At 41.1% G+C, this 16,482-nt stretch overlaps 1 protein-coding gene across 1 annotated transcript; it reads left to right on the top strand.

Annotated features, from left to right (window-relative positions):
* The first annotated feature begins 8,968 nt into the window (after positions 1 to 8,968).
* npy8br (neuropeptide Y receptor Y8b) lies at positions 8,969 to 13,980 on the top strand. The gene is made up of 2 exons (XM_034596547.1): positions 8,969 to 9,147; positions 11,393 to 13,980. Exon 2 carries the CDS (start codon positions 11,552 to 11,554, stop codon positions 12,653 to 12,655), a length of 1,104 nt encoding a protein of 367 aa, XP_034452438.1. The 5' UTR covers positions 8,969 to 9,147; positions 11,393 to 11,551; the 3' UTR covers positions 12,656 to 13,980.
* Positions 13,981 to 16,482: the final 2,502 nt, after the last annotated feature.

The raw sequence follows: 16,482 nt of genomic DNA, 5'->3' as shown, positions 1-16,482 counted from the left end.
TTTATGTGATATGTTTGATAACTGTCTGAGCTGCCAGATATATTTTCTTATGCCAGGGAATCATGATACTCCTTTTTTATTATCAAACTAAAGCTTCCATATTTCTCAGGTTTTATAGTCTCATTCATCTTCTGCTGAGGCTCTTTTTCCATTTGCATATATAATTTCCTAACATGAAGAGGAGAGATTTTTTCCCCACTTGCACAAACACTGCTGGAATGATCCATCACTTGATTTATTCTCTAGTCTAATATACGTCGCAGAGGAGAGCACAGGGAGGATTGAAGGGAAGAGCTCCTCTGGCTTTTTGTCTTGGGTGCAGATATGATGTTTTTTTAAAAGACAAAGTCATGACTTTTTCGTTTTGCTTTCTGGCTAATGAATACAATAATTCCTGCCAGTGATGGAGCTATAGTGCAGCGTCCTGAAAAGGAGAATAGTTTACAAAAAAGAATAGTTAAGTTGGTGACACACAAATTAATTACGTTTTTTATATCAACACAGTTGCTTACTTAAATGAATTTGTGTGTAACCATTTGAAGTGATTTTTTAAGTTGTTCTTCTCTTTGCTCTTTTCTCTTCAAATCAGTTTATTCCTCTACACATTGCACATACTATAAATCCACTGAAATTAATTTTCACTATATCCAGCTCAGCTACAAATAAATTACTGAAACTGTTGCTTGATTAATTGATCAGTCAATCGGAAAGAAATCAAATTTGATGAGCTGCTAATGTAATTTTTAAAGCCAAAATTACAGACATTACATTTTCTCATGCCACTGTAAACAGATTATCAATTGGTCATACAAAACAAGACATTTTTCATGAGAACCTTTGGCTTTTCACTATTGTATGACATTTTCCAACCAAATTATACATTTTTCAATTTAGAAAATCACATACAGATTATTAGTATTTTACTGTCAGGAATATTATGGCAGTGTTACAGTGGTAACAGCCATAACCCATATATATTACCCATCTGTCACAGACAATAAAGGTGCTCATGGATAATTCATTTTTATTTTAATAGAAAGATAAATCTCGATAACTGACTTTGACAGTTAGATTCTTCAATTACTCTGCTAATGTGCTTTTATTTCCTAACAACAGTGAATATCACAGAGCCATTTGCAGTTCACTCTTTAAATCACACATCACTTGCTAATGAAGGTGCCATAATCACAGGTACAATAACCTGTGTGGTTGATGGGACTGTGTTAGTGTCCACGTTGTTTGTCCGTCAGTGTGAAAGACTGAAAGCGTGATTTTTCTGTTGAACCTCCCTGGAGATCACAGAGAGCTTGGTTTTGCTATTAGTGAGGCTGGAGCATTCCAGGACATTAGCATCGAACTGTCTCCTCTCATCAGGTGAAAGGCTCTCCAGCAGCACAGGGGAACAAATGACAAAAACCAGCGAAAACAAAGTGGGCTGCATTTACAGAATTAACTGTCAGTCTGTGCTACAGGCAGTGGGGATTAAAAAGCGATGTTGGCTGCAACAGTCACCAAGACACAAAAAAGCCAACGACCTTGAGCTTTAAAAAGCTTGCCTGCTACACAAATTCTGCAAGTGTAAGACCCTTAACCTTCATTCAGATGATTACTGAAGTAGACCATCTAATGGTGCCATTACTGGCGATCCAATGATGAGGAGTGTATTAGTAGTGTGTGTATGGCTGTGGGTACAATGGGCTCTGACAAGGAATAATGCAGTGCATCCTGGAAAATATAGTGAACGTACCAGCCAGGTTTCACAGCATGGGCCCCGTATCCAAGATCTGATAAGAGAAGAAATTGGCAGAACAGAGGACAATACAACTGATTAGTTTGGGACAGCAGAGCTCCAGTGGTGCCATTCACTCTTCTCGTACCCTAGGTGGTTTCCATGCCAACTGCCATTGGAGATTTCACTGCAAAGAATATGGCAAAAAAGCAACATGAAAGAACAACAGTATACTTGGCTGTGCTTGACATATAGGAGCTGAGATTTGAACAGCCTTCCCAGCCTCTCCCTGCTCTGTGATTCATAAGTTGAATGGATGTTAGAAAAGTGAGGTGCGGCCCTGACAGGTGCAATTTTGCTGTGGCTGCTCGATGATTGTGTAGCGAGCAATCAATTTTCCTCTGTACAAAAATCCTCTAACACAATGACCAGCGCTGCTGTTGACAGAGCCTGCCAACCATCTGAGGGTGGCTGCCACTCGTTATTCTCAAATGAAAAGCATTGGAGGGTCATTTGCACGGCCACAGGATTTGGAAAGGATCTGTATATTTTGTTGGGATTCTGAATGAAGCTGGAATGGCACTCCACCGGATGATCGTTTGAAACAATGTGATATTTAGTCCATATTTAAAAATAATAAAAATAAAAATTACATGGCAAAGTTTTGACATTTATTATTTGATTACAATGGCAACTCGCAAGACAGCCAAAGTGGTGTCCTTTTCGACTCCCCCTCTTTCTTCTCAGAGGTCAGAGTCCTGTTTGAAAAGAGGCTGGGAGATTTCCTCCTGCTCACTGGGGACTTTAAAAACAACAAACCAGTCTTGCTTAAATGTTTAGGCCTCCCAACAGTATGTGCCTCTCCACAGGATAGAAAGGTTTATCAGCTGTTCCGACATGCTTGTTTGTCATTGTTCGTTCAGATAGATAGATAGATAGATAGATAGATAGATAGATTGATAGATTGATAGATTGATAGATTACACACTATACAAAATATATAGGAAATCAAAAAATCTAAACAATATAATGAAATAAGAAAAATAAAATCACTGACATAAATAGTGTGCAGGTTTACACAAACTAAAATGTGGCTCATCATGTCTTTTTTCCACATGGCCCAGACATGGTAGGAAACCGACATTTCCCAGTGGAAAGTATTATACAAGACAGCAAGCAGAGACTTGATAGCTCTGAATAGCTCGGCTGGACAGTGCTTTGACAGCTGCTCTCCAAGGAGGGGTTTGGTGGAATATTAAAAGCAATGGATAAAGCCTCCAGTTTCCTTGAGTTGTCTCCAGTTTTATATTGACATGAAAGGATTATTTTACTTTATGTTCGCCTGTGCTTGATCAGTGCACATTTTCTGTGAGATTGCAGAAACCCAGCCATCTATAGTAACCCTGGAAACCTCGGGCCTTGCAATGAGGCCAAGCAGAATGGGGCTGATGGTGGATCAAATTTTAATTGGGATAAAGCTGCGGTGGCCAAGAACCTGAGTGGATGGTTGGTCATATCTGCCACGTGTCACTAGATCTGGACTCATTTATTGACCAGGGCTTCTGGGGATCGATAGCAACTTGCTGTCCTCCTTCTGTCACATTATGCTGCCTGTGAATTCAGTTTTCACGTGTAGCTATCGGGATGCACGCTATTTCGGTATGTGACATCCACCGTCTGATTGGCTGTGACAATGTTAGTGAAAGATCTGAATCGAATCCTTACACCTAGGAACTCTGAGGGAAAAGTGAGGTAGTAAGAATTGTTGTCTGTGCTGCACACAGATGCGACTGCAGCCGAGCAGAATGTGGCTTTAGAAAGCAGGAAGGACGTGAACATTTATACCAATTAAAGGAGGAGGGTCAGCAGATCTAATGCACACTGGATTGATTCTACCTTTTGGTCCACTAATGCAGTTGTGTTTTTAATAAACCCCAATCTCAGGCTCCTCTCTGGTCTATTTCTCTCTCTTCTCTTTGCTCTTTTCTCTTCAAATCAGTTTATTCCTCTACACTAAATGCAATTTTGAAGTAGCGTGCAGCAAAATTGATATTCGCTTTTTTTAGCCTTGTTTCATTTCATGCTTGGCAGACTTTATGGTCCAAGATGACAGAACCCACTTTCCATTTAAAAAAACAAACATATTAGACATGAATGTGGAGAAATTAAGTTTACAGAAATAGTTTGACACTTTGGAAATATGCATTAATGGAATGTTAGATGAGAAGACTGACTCCCATCTGTAATATAAAAAAAGCTACAGCCTGGAGATGGTTAGCTTAGCTTAGCATAAAGAGTAGGGAAATGGGGGGGAAAAGCAGCCTGGTTCTGTCAATTGGGGGAAGGAGCTGCGGTTCCAAGGTGCCACCGATTCACATGCTTGACCTTATGCAAGTCAGTCTCACCTGTCAATCATTACGTTTCACCCCGTTATATTTTTAGCATCAAATAACTACTTTAAATCAAACTTATCAGAAAGATGTAAACTTGAACAAACATCAATGTGATAACCACTTAAAATGACATTAATAACACCAATTTGCAGTGTACTTTGACTTTTAAGTTTAGTCCATGTCCCATCCACTAACATGGATGAGGCTGGACTTATGACCTATACTGCAGCCAGCCACCAGGTGGCGATTAAGACACTTTGATTTCCCTTTTGGAGAGTAGTCATGTCGTCCATCTTTAAACACTGTGGGCTACTATAGTTATGGAGCACCATTTGCAATAATGTTTGTTTACCACCTGAGGATTCCAACCCCTATATTAACTCTGAATATTAACTGATTATATTCATCAATGAAGGAAATAGCTTGCTCTATCTTTAGCTATACTATGCTTTAGCTGCTACTTCCTAACTTTACTCGTAGTGTATTTATAGTATACAGTGGATTTATCACAGCATCCTTTTGCATCTGCTTACTGATGCAGGCAGTAAACGAGGTTGATGGGAGTGGTGGGAATGAACCAAAGAATTAACTTCATCTAGTTTACTAGTCATTCAATAAAGTAAAAATATGGACCAACAAAACAAAACAACGGGCTTCAAGACACCAAAGAGCTCTATATAACTGAGGGGAACTGCAGTCGGTCTTGATCATAGTCTCTTTAACTATAACAACTGACTATTTACTCACTTACTATTCACAGAGAATCAAAATAAATCATCCATGTGAAAATGAAAAACAAAACTGTTACTGTCAATTATATAAACTGTTGTTCTGTAATACTCTCCAGCATGTGCTGCTCCCAAAACTCCCATTTTGACAGAGGAGCATCGGGGCGAGCTCCGTGTCAGATGTGATCTGTGCAACTGATGGGGGTTGTTTGTCATCCATGACTACCTGAGGCACTGTGGCATTTGTTCTTAGCTGGGGTTATTTAAAGCCTCTGGGATTTATAAGACTGTGCTGCAGTGACGGTGTCAAGGATCACTTCAGCCTGGCTCGTGTACGGGGCTGAAATACTGCAGGGGAGGTTGACCTTCGCTCGATGAGTTGCTCTGAGAACACAATGTGTATGGATTTAGGGTTTGCGGTTAGTTAGGAGTTGAAGGCAAAACGGAGCCACTTGATCAATACGGTTTCCGTGTGTTCACGGTTTGATTTTAGTTGACTGGAAAAGTTGAAAAGATGGATCAGACTTCAGGTGTATTCAGATTTTATATTGACGGCTGTCAGCTTTTTGATTACGAAAAAACTACAGAGGGGATTTAACTTGGTGCACGGATGTGGTACAGTGTGTGTCAGGAGAGAACTCGTTCAGTTTGGTTCAGATCCGGATCAGGGGGCAGATCAAGGATTGTTTTTCTTTAATATTGCAAGATAAAGTTTTTCTACATTTTCACTGTTTTGGAATAATTCATGGATCTTGATGAAAAAAAACTGGCACATGTTGGGGAATGATATAAATGAGTGAGTGTAACTCAGTGCAGCTTGGTGGACACGTGTGCCCTTCTGAATACTATTCTTGTTTCTTCGTCTCTGTCTTTGAAAAAAGACCATTACATGTCATCATGCCATTATTGTAACAGAATATCATTAATGAGGAATTCATAAATCATGCATACAGTATATTTCCACATACATTCCCATGTTTTAAAAGATGGTAATTGTCACCTAGGCTCAGAATGCACCACCTCCTCCGGCACAGGAGCTGCAACTGCAGAACAATGTGTGCAGATTTTGATTGATTAGTGCAACGCTTGTGTTTTTTCGGCCCTATACAATCTGCACATATATGAATACATGTATGCAGTGGCAAGGAATAACATCCATGTGGCATTATGGTGTCGTGTTGGCAGCAGTAAATCTTTAACAACCACACTAAAAATGAGCAGGGAATAGGAAACACTGACACCTCTTTTACACTAACATGTGAATTATACATACAACTGTGGTGCCCTGTATTATAATTTCCAGCACTGTCACCATCAATACATACAGTATATCATCATGATCTATGAATAATGTATCTCTATTATTCATTGCTTCCACCCATTTTTCCCCACTACTCACTGTTAGTAACTCAGAAAATAATATTTTCCTGTCCTATTTGCATTAATTATTGTTACATAATTCTTCTGGGACTTGGATGCTCATATTTAAAAAAAAGATTTTACTGTAAGACATATCTTATCCTTCGTTGCATAACCATCACCCAGGAACTCCTATAGTCAAGAAGAGTAGGCAAACACACCAACTACAGAGCAAGAGCAAGAAGACCTTCAAGTTTTTGGAAAGCAATTTAGATGTTGAACAGGAGAGTGGTGTTGGTCTTTTTACTTATTTAACATTATTAATTTGTATTTTCATTTTGTCTTCTTACAGGTTCAGACAATTCACTTTAGAACACATTCCCTTTATGGACGATAAACCCTCAAATCAGGTCCACTGATGATTTTGCCATAATTTCCCAAACCATTAATGTTGGATGTTAACAAAATTTTATTTCAAAGTTCGGACCCCTTTCTATTATTCACTATAATATATATGAAACCAGTCATCATAGAAATATTCTTATTCCCTGAGAATTGCTATGTTTTTATCTGTGACATGGATCTATATATGACTAATAACTGGGGTGCACAAAAGATAGATATCCTCTTGTTATCATAAGATACTATATTGTGATACATATACATATCATACTGCAGTGGTTACCTTGTGTGTTGTACATATTTCTTTCTTTCTTTCTTTCTTTCTTTCTTTCTTTCTTTCTTTCTTTCTTTCTTTCTTTCTTTCTTTCTTTCCCATCCGGCTCGTCTCTTTTTGACCACCATGTCTTGCTATGTTCTGGCTGGCTGCTTTTAAAATCTATTTTGAAGCCCCACTGTTAAACATTAAAAATACACAAAAACAATTGCTCCCCATGCATGGATATGGGGAGCTACAGCAGGAAAACAATTCATTATTAATGGGCCATGATTATTATCATTATTTACCCAGGCAGTGATACATAAAATTATTAAAAATGTTCCCACAAGAACCAGCTGTACAATGTCTTATGTATTAATGAGTCAGTCTCTGAATCCAAATATGGTCTTATATGTGAATCCAGTTGCGTTATGCATTTCAGAAAGGGACACAGGGCAGCAGTCTAAACAGTTGGTAGAGTGTGTTGAATAAAAGAAGTCATCAAAGAGAAATCACATATTTCATGTGACAGCGAGATAATGTTTCAGAAATGTTTGGAACATGCTATCTGTTCTTGTTCTACCTTATCACCTGTGATGGAACAAAACTAATCTGCTGTCTGTGCGTTTAAACACGTGTGCTGTGACAGAAAACCGTTTTCCTTTTTCCATTAGGTGGAGGTTTTCTTCCTCTCCAGATTGCACAAGCTTCTCTGGCCACACGTCACTGTGCTGAACTTTCCGCCAGCCCATCAACTTTTTCCCTTATCAATCATATGGCAGTGGTGGACGCGCTGTCAAAAAAAACAATTTCATGTCGCAATAGTGCTACGCAGTTGTGCAGACGTTTAAGACTAACTCAAAGAAATGTTCCCCTCTCCCCTTCTGTCAACTGCAAGGAAAATCCAGATGTGACTGACAGAAGTGGAGATTGCACAAGAGAAGTACAACAGCCATTGCGAGTTTCAATCAGTTGAGTAGTTCCATATTAGTGGCAAAACAACATCAAGTCCTGCAGCACAGTTCCTCCCAACTTCTTCAGCTTTGCCGCTCTTCTCTGAAAAAAATATGTGCATATAAATCATTTGTCTTGAGTGACATGAGCCCCGAGTCACAGTGTCGGGTACACACCCACAGAGCTGTTGTTGATGGTGGCAAATCATTTCAACGTTCTGCCTCTCTCAGACAAACAGCTATTACTGCTCCCTGAAACGGCCTCACTCGAAACAGGAGTGTGTGGGGGGACGGTGTGAAGAAGCATTTAACAATCTGTTGCACAAGCGAGAGAAGGTGCAAAGGATGGGTTTAAAATAGTTCCAGGGTGTTAACTGCAGAGGGATCAATCGTGATGATGTTGTGCATTACTGCAGAAGTAGAGAACGTGGGACCTGGGTGCAGTACATTATTGAATCTGACATGTAAGACAAAGTTCATCAGTAGCGTGTGGTCGTGCATGACAACCCTGACATTTCATTGAGTATCCATCAATATCTATAGGGTCATGCTGGCAGAGAAAATGATTTAGGTTATATAATTTGTATATGCGACATGTTTTTGTTGGCCAAATACAGCCATTACAGTGGAATAGGAACACATGACAGTGCTCTGTAATCGACATTATGTGTGTGTGTGTGTGTGTACAGCAACAATCACACTATTCATTCAAGAGCCTCACAGCCTGTCCACAGATCCTGACAGGATGTGAAAACTTCACTGTGCCCTGTCCACAGTGTCCACATCCACGGGGCACTCTATACTGTGGAGAGAAAACACATGTGTAATGTATATCCACAGGGTTCATACTGAGCATGCACAATTTACACAAAGTCCTATAGGAATTTGGAGCATTGCACTTCAATAACACTCATAATATAATATCAGTTTTATATTACAGTGCACCTGCGTCATTACGCGTAGCCTCGGCCCCTGCATGTGCGCGACAACAACGCATGTGATGTCTCTCACCCCATTTCTGTCCTTCACGTGGGTGAAAGCAGACCAAGTGTGCAAAATTTGAAAATCTCTCAAGTTCCCCCCATCGGCCCCCTCTGTGTGCGCGTGCGTGCGTGCCACAGAGGATATCTTATGTAACGCGTTCGCAAGCACATCACATCCCCGCCTGTGCGCAGCGCTGTGTGGAGTAAGGTCGCTTTAAGAACGGTATCTGAGCTGCTATCAGTGATCCTGACAGGACGCCTCCTGTCTCCCGCTCGACCCAAAACTCTGCGTGTCTCACTGGATGCGAAGCAGAGCGCCGAGTCCCGGAGGAGACAAGACCTCGGTAAGACCCTCCGAGAAATTACACGGCTGATTTCAATGTGGCTTTTGGTGTTGGAACTCTTTCTGTGCAGGGTAAACTGAGAGCAAGATGTTTATTGTAGATTTTGTTGTGGGGATTTTGTATTATCATTATTGACAGATGGAAGATCTGAAGTCTGTTTTAAGAAAAATCGATCGTGTAATGTGCGTTTGGTGAGTTTTAACATCCTCATTACGCACACTGGTGTTGTGAATCCCCTGAGGTGTCAGTCTGTCTATGAGCTGTAATGATGAGATGAGAATCCTTCTCACTTTACTGATCTAACATCTGACGCGCTCCAAGTGTAAAGCAGCTCTGGTTCAGTGCAGGGACACCCGGCAGGTCTTTGGGAGGGAATTTAGTGATGGGTCGTCACTGCCCCCCAGGACAGGACAGCAGTGATCACACACACACACACGGTGGCACACTGGAGGACCGGGGAGTCTCCTCCACCTGTCCAGAGCTGAGGGTCCACCTCAGAGCGCACACAGAGGATCAGCTGCAGGGACAGAGTGTAGGATCCACTCGCAGGAACCGCTCCACGCTTTCCATCCATATGGGGTTTTCATTCTGACGGTGCCCGATGTTTAACTGTTTTATTTGGCATGAGAAATTCCGGACTGGTGGCTATTTATCAGTGGGATTTTGTGCAGGTGACTGAACACAGCGGAGATCTTGGGTATAATTTACATACATCTCTATTTTGAGACAAATGCGCTTTGATTGTCTATCAATCAATAACATTTTATTTGGAGCCCATATTCACAAATCACAATTTCCCTCTTAGGGCTTATTTGTATTTAAAGGTTAATTACTTTATGAGTAATCTGCAGCTAGTAATTTATAATAAGTCTTGTGTTAAACATTAATTTTGTCCTTTGTTATTTTCTTTGTTCCTTCATATGAACTTCCCTCAACACAAAGCATGCATCACTTTGAGTTTCCAATTTCTACCACAGTAATAATCAGCATCCAGGCTGCAGCATGGCCACGATTTGCAGACCACACATCCAGAAATTCACTTATAGTCAGGCTGACACCCAGGAGGGGATTCATTATCCTGAAGAACCACGGAGGAATTCAAGTGGCATTAGCTCCCGCATGTACAAGTGTGTACTTTGGTTATTAAAATGCTGTCTTTGGTTGTAATCAGTGCAGATGAAACAGCACATTATAATGACATTACTGCTCATAACAGACACAGCCACAAGCAGCTGATGTCCTGCCTGTCAGCATCTGTCATTGTTAATCTTTAGATTTCCTTCTGTTGTGTAGCTGTGTTACAAAACTCATTTCTACCAGTTTAGCCATGGACAAAACATCTTGGTTCATCTGATTTCACTGCTGCGTATTCACACACACACACACACATACACACACACATACACACACACACACACACACACACACACACACACACACACACACACACACACACACACACACACACACACACACACACACACACACACACACACACACACACACACAAACAAATATATATACATATATGTGAGGGTATGATCACTTACAGACACTGATCAGATTGGCCTTGATGTAATAATAACCTTTCTTCCGGAACATTAGTCTGTTAGGAACTGTAGGGACAACATGTGCTTCAGTCTAAACGAGAGGTGGAGTTCCTTTGTGGACAGCATTAATTCCTTCTGTAAGAGAAGAAAACATTGAGAGGGAACAACAACGTCTCTGAAAGACAAAGCCATTATCACCATTATTGTGATGGAAATTTCAATCAGCATGTCATTATAGTGATTCCCACACAGTCTGTGCTGTTTCTTGATGATACGCCATCAGTGCATCATTTATTCTTATAGCCTGTACTCCAGGAGATAGAAACTCTGCGTTCTGTCAACAGCCTCATGATACTGACATTAATTGTCTGTGTAATAGTGAAACCACTGCTGACAAATACAAAAGGTGAAATTTGACCAGTGAATACATATCAGTCCCCAAAAGACTAACCCTAACCCGTATAAATATAACACACATAAAATCCTCTCCTTCGGCCAGAGAATCACTGTCAGCCACACATCCTCATTCAAAAAAAGCTACAGTCTAATGATGAAATGAATGAGGGTCAATTTCTAAATGGGCTACATTTCAATTTGACTGATAACCCATCCCAAGGGTTTATAACATTAAAAAGAAACTTATCCTGGCTGAAAAAATGTTAAAGGTTACTAATTTTCTGTTCTTCTTTTCGCAGGCAGAAAATGAAGATGGCTGTTAAGACGTCCCAAGATTAAGGATGAGGCAAAGCTGAAAAAAAAAAGCTAATACAATTTACGAAGCAATTATTGCAGGTTTGACAAAACAAATTAGTTGAATTAGTTTCCAGTGTTTGAAGTGAGGAAGGAGAAGCATCATGGAGCTGCAGCACAGCACCAATCACAACCAAGCCTTGTGGAAAGAGATACCGTGGGATTTCGGCGAGGACTGTTCACTCTCAGTGAGCGGCACCACGTTCCTCATTGTAGCTTACAGCACAGTATTGGCAGTAGGTCTCATCGGGAACTCGTGCCTGGTGTTTGTCATCACTCGATACAAGGAGATGCGCAACGTGACCAACATCTTCATCGTCAACCTGTCTTGTTCTGACATCCTCATGTGCATTTTCTGCCTGCCGGTCACCATTATCTACACTCTGATGGACCACTGGATCCTGGGAGACACTCTCTGCAAGCTCACGCCCTTCATCCAGTGCATATCAGTCACTGTCTCCATCTTTTCTCTCGTCCTTATCGCCATGGAGCGCTACCAGCTCATTGTCCACCCGACTGGATGGAAGCCTGTGGTGAGCCAGTCCTACCTGGCCGTGGCTGTCACCTGGATTGTGGCATGCCTTATCTCCGTGCCTTTCCTCTCATACAGCGTACTTGCCCTGCCTTTCCAGAACCTGAGCGTCCCCTTCCTAGTTGGCGATCAACTCGTTTGTATGGAGCGGTGGCCGTCACTCGAAGAACGCAGAGCTTACACCACCTCCCTGCTCGTTTTCCAGTACTTCCTCCCGCTCATCCTCATCATGGTCTGCTACCTGCACGTCTACCTGCGCCTGAGGAGGAGGAAGGACATGGTGGAGCGCGGCAGGAACACCACTCAAAAGAAAAACAAGGGCTCCACAAGGATCAACGCCATGTTAATCTCCATAGTGGTGGCCTTCACCGTCTCCTGGCTCCCTCTCAACATCTTCAACACCATGTTCGACTGGAACCATGAGGCCATCCCGTCCTGTAGCCACGACGTCATCTTCTCGTTCTGCCACCTCACAGCCATGGCCTCCACCTGCATCAACCCCATCATCTACGGTTTCCTCAACAGCAATTTCCAGAAACACCTCAAATCCACTCTGTTGCACTGTCGCTGCTGGGGGGTGGCGGAGAGGTACGAGAGCGTCCCGCTCTCCACTGTCAGCACAGAGGTCACCAAGGGGTCTATCTTGAGCAATGGATCCATCAGCATCAATTCTTAATTACAAGCCTTTTCAGTAAAAGACAAAGAAACTACTGTGGCCTCTCCAGCCCTCATTGTGTCATCCTTTGGAGCTTCGCTTGCTTCGTTGCGTGCAAAAGCGAGGTTGACATTTACAAAGTTATAAACCTCACAATAGCAGTCCAGAGGGAGTGGACTGACGACACTTTAACAACATGGCACAGTGCCCACAAATCAGTGAGAGGAAGTAGATATCAAAATGAAGGTACAAAGGTTGGACAAGTTTATGTATTGTTGAGCGACTGCAGACAATTTACATGAGCACTTTTGCAGCTGTAGTCTGTATAGTTGTAAACATGAACAGTGGAGCCACTGGAGGGTTAAAAAGACAAAGGGTTTAGGGTTGTATTTCTGTTTTATGTTAATAGTATTAATGACAATATCAAGGGGTTGTGAACTGTGTTGTGTTAGAGATCATCGACACAGTAGCAGAACAGAAGGAGAAGACATTAGCGCGCTAAATGTGGCTCCAGGGGTTCATTTAGCCCGATTTACTCGCATCACTTTAATGCATTTCTTATTACCTGAAATCCCAGCAAACTGTGTAATAATCTTTCTCAAACAGCCTTGGCAAGAGCTATGGTTAGCATCTCTGCTGTCTGCCAAGGTCTGTGTTCTGCTGTACTACGTGTGTAGGATGATTTGTTCTATACAGCAACCTTATATATGAAGGGCCATAAAACAGAATAAAATGGCAGTAAGGGACCTTGTCTTCTGCTGTATATAACGTTACTAAATACATGTATGGCCTGTAAAAGATGTGACAATTTATAGTTAATCGATGTGGTTGGCAATAAAGAGCACCGTGTAGCGTAGCAGATATCTCCTAGGAAACCTGTTATTGGTCACTTCTCTTTGTGGTGCTGAACTGAATTAAAACATTCCTTATTGTTTTTTAATGATAATGTCTATGTTGTAATATTTAGTTTTGATTAATCATAATTTAGACTATTTGTTCTTTAATTTGTTGTATTGCATTTTGTTTTCCTTTTTTTTTCTTTTCTTCAGGTCCATCTGGCTTTCTCAGTGTGTGTTAAGCCAAAATTGATTTTTGTTGACACCTTATATGTCAGTTCCACCACATCCTTCTACAGAAAACCGATTGGTCCCAAGTATCCAATTAAAGACACAATGTTACACAGAGACGAGTTGTCCACAGTCGGAAACACTGTGGAATTTCACAGCCCATGAGATTAAACAGCCTCGATGCTGATCCACACTTGCATGACATGGCTCTGTTTAGTATTGAATGTACATTAAAAAAAACACCACTAAAGTTTTTTTTTGTATGTGTCTGAGGTCAAATTCAGTGTGCTGCCTGTTTGTGCATTATTCAGGGGGAAGTCTGAGATAACAACACATTTTAGATGCGTTCGTGTTGAATAAATCAGTGTTGTGTTTGTTGGCTTAAATGCACGGGAAGGGGAGGGGGGGGGAAACCTTGTGAGAGATCAATTGGGCCTGTGATAAATATTCATGCTGAGGGAACGCATGTTAACAGTTTCACTTTTATCCGTCTGAAATAAGAAGCATGTCACCGATTCGGAAGGGAGAAGAGGTAAGGAATCTGCTTCCTGAGGGCCTTTTAGTTTTAATGGTGTCGCAAGAGGTCAAGTGTAGGATGTTGCAATTTTAGACTCTGACAACGTCTCAGATAATCCTCCAAACTGTTTTTCCCGGAGGCAGCAGAGCTCTCAGAGGTCCTTGCCAGTATAATGGACTGTTTGTGCTTCTGCTGCTTTGGCCCCATCTAACCTTTACCAGCTGTCAATCCCCTCACCTCTCCATCAGTCCTCTCACCTGTCTCTCCTTTTAAAAACACCACTGAATGAAGTCCGAGTGTCTATTTTGTAAGGGATAAAGAACCCGAGATGCCAAGAGGTGCACAGGGACTCCGGTGACACTTGACGATGAGTGGAACTCAAATGATGCCGTTGTATGATGTTTCCCAAAGTAGCTGTGAAGGGGCTGTGGGCACATTAATGTTCCTTATAATGAAGCTCAGCTGGAGACAAACACATAATGACTCTGTGGGGCTGGACTCTCCTCGCCAGTGGAGCAGTTTAAAAAAAATGAACATCTTGGCTCTCGGCATTTTAATTCAGAGAGATTCTCATACAAGCAATCTCCGCAGATCACAGGAACACCATGGACTGCATAGTTTGCCAGAGATTTCCTCAAGCTGTTGTTTGGAGCTCTTAAATTCTCCTCAGTCACATATTTTTGCCTGCCTTACAAGTGTGAGAGTCGGGCATAATTCATCCCGCTTGCCTTGTTCCCATATTAATAACAGCTTTCTTACAGCTGCTGCTTTGTAGAAGAAAGTCTTTGCCCCCTTTTGTGTGAATCTATCTCCCTAACCAATTCTTGTAAAGATCAGGAGGCTGCAGTATTCACCACATGTAGGCTCTACAGTATATGGGAATCTGCAGGATCCATACTGAGCCTGAGGACATAATATGAGGTGACATAATAGAGATATGTTACAAAATGATTTTTCCGAAGAAAAACCCTTGTATGCGGTGATGTCAGATTTGAAGTAATTTGCCGTGTACACCTATGATCCCTTGTGACAGGGATCTAATGCCGCTGCTTTGGCATATGAAAAGGTCAAAGGTAAAGTCTGACTCTGGAATCCTAATCATGATAATACACACAGCGCTAAACCAGACAGGACACACAGAATCAACTCATGCAAAGGGGTCAAACACATGGATCAGCGGCGGCCATAATTTTCCTGTTGTCTTCTCTTTCTATTCGATTGCCCTAATGGTTCCAGTGCTTCCTGTCGTCGGGTCTATCAGGAAGCATTTCAGCCAGTATTTCCTGGTTTTACCTCTTTATTGGTTTGGAAATCACAACAGCATGATAACATAACAGCTCATTTAATGAGTCATACACACACAAAATCTTTCAGAACAAATTCATGACAAATCAGTCTAAAATATAAATATATAAGAGTATAGAAATATCAGTTGTTTACTAGATTAGATAGATAGATAGATAGATAGATAGATAGATAGATAGATAGATAGATAGATAGATAGATAGATAGATAGATAGATCGATCCTGTCCTAACAATTCACTTCCCGGCCTTTGTGTCTGACCTCCCATTTTTTTGGATCAGAAGAAAAGAGGTAGATCACGGACGGCCTCAGTTGCCTGGTTACAGCCTCCTTAGGGGTTTCAGTGGGTTTCCCTCAAAAAGACACTGAGCACCAAGCTGATAAAGGCACCTTATGAACTACAGGGAAACAGTGATTGCTGGGGATACTTGATAATACATTGGCTTATTAGGGTGGTGTTATGTTCCCTATTACTAATTTTTATTTCGGAGCTTGAAGGAAAGCATAGTTATAATAAAAATAAGAAATATATTATATACATGTGTGAGTATTAAAAGGGCATAATAATAATTTTGATATCATGGGACAGAGCCCATCGGTTTCTGCCTTTTTCCTGTCTGTGTGCTAAGTAGGCTAACCAACATGTAGTTTCAGTCGCTTCATATTAAGTAACAGACAGGAGAGTATCAAAATCAAATGTTAAACATAATGAGAAATAAACATACTCAATTTCTTGCTGACACATTTTTGTATTTGGAAAAAGGAAAAAGCACAGAGACGTTACGGATAGCATCAACGATAGCTCTGTTCAGTGCCCCAGTAGAAGATGACTGTTCGACAATGACCACATCTCAAAGATGGTTTGTGTCAATTTAGGTATAGTTCTTATCACAAGTGTTCATTTTTCTGATAAGTTTTGTTTTAATTTGTTATTTAATGCTAGTAAAACTTCAAGATTGA

The sequence above is a fragment of the Hippoglossus hippoglossus genome, chromosome 9 (genome assembly GCF_009819705.1).
Source record: "Hippoglossus hippoglossus isolate fHipHip1 chromosome 9, fHipHip1.pri, whole genome shotgun sequence".
Taxonomy (NCBI): domain Eukaryota; kingdom Metazoa; phylum Chordata; class Actinopteri; order Pleuronectiformes; family Pleuronectidae; genus Hippoglossus; species Hippoglossus hippoglossus.
The sequence above is the reverse complement of the archived record's forward strand: the minus strand, read 5'-3'. Positions and strand labels throughout refer to the sequence as shown.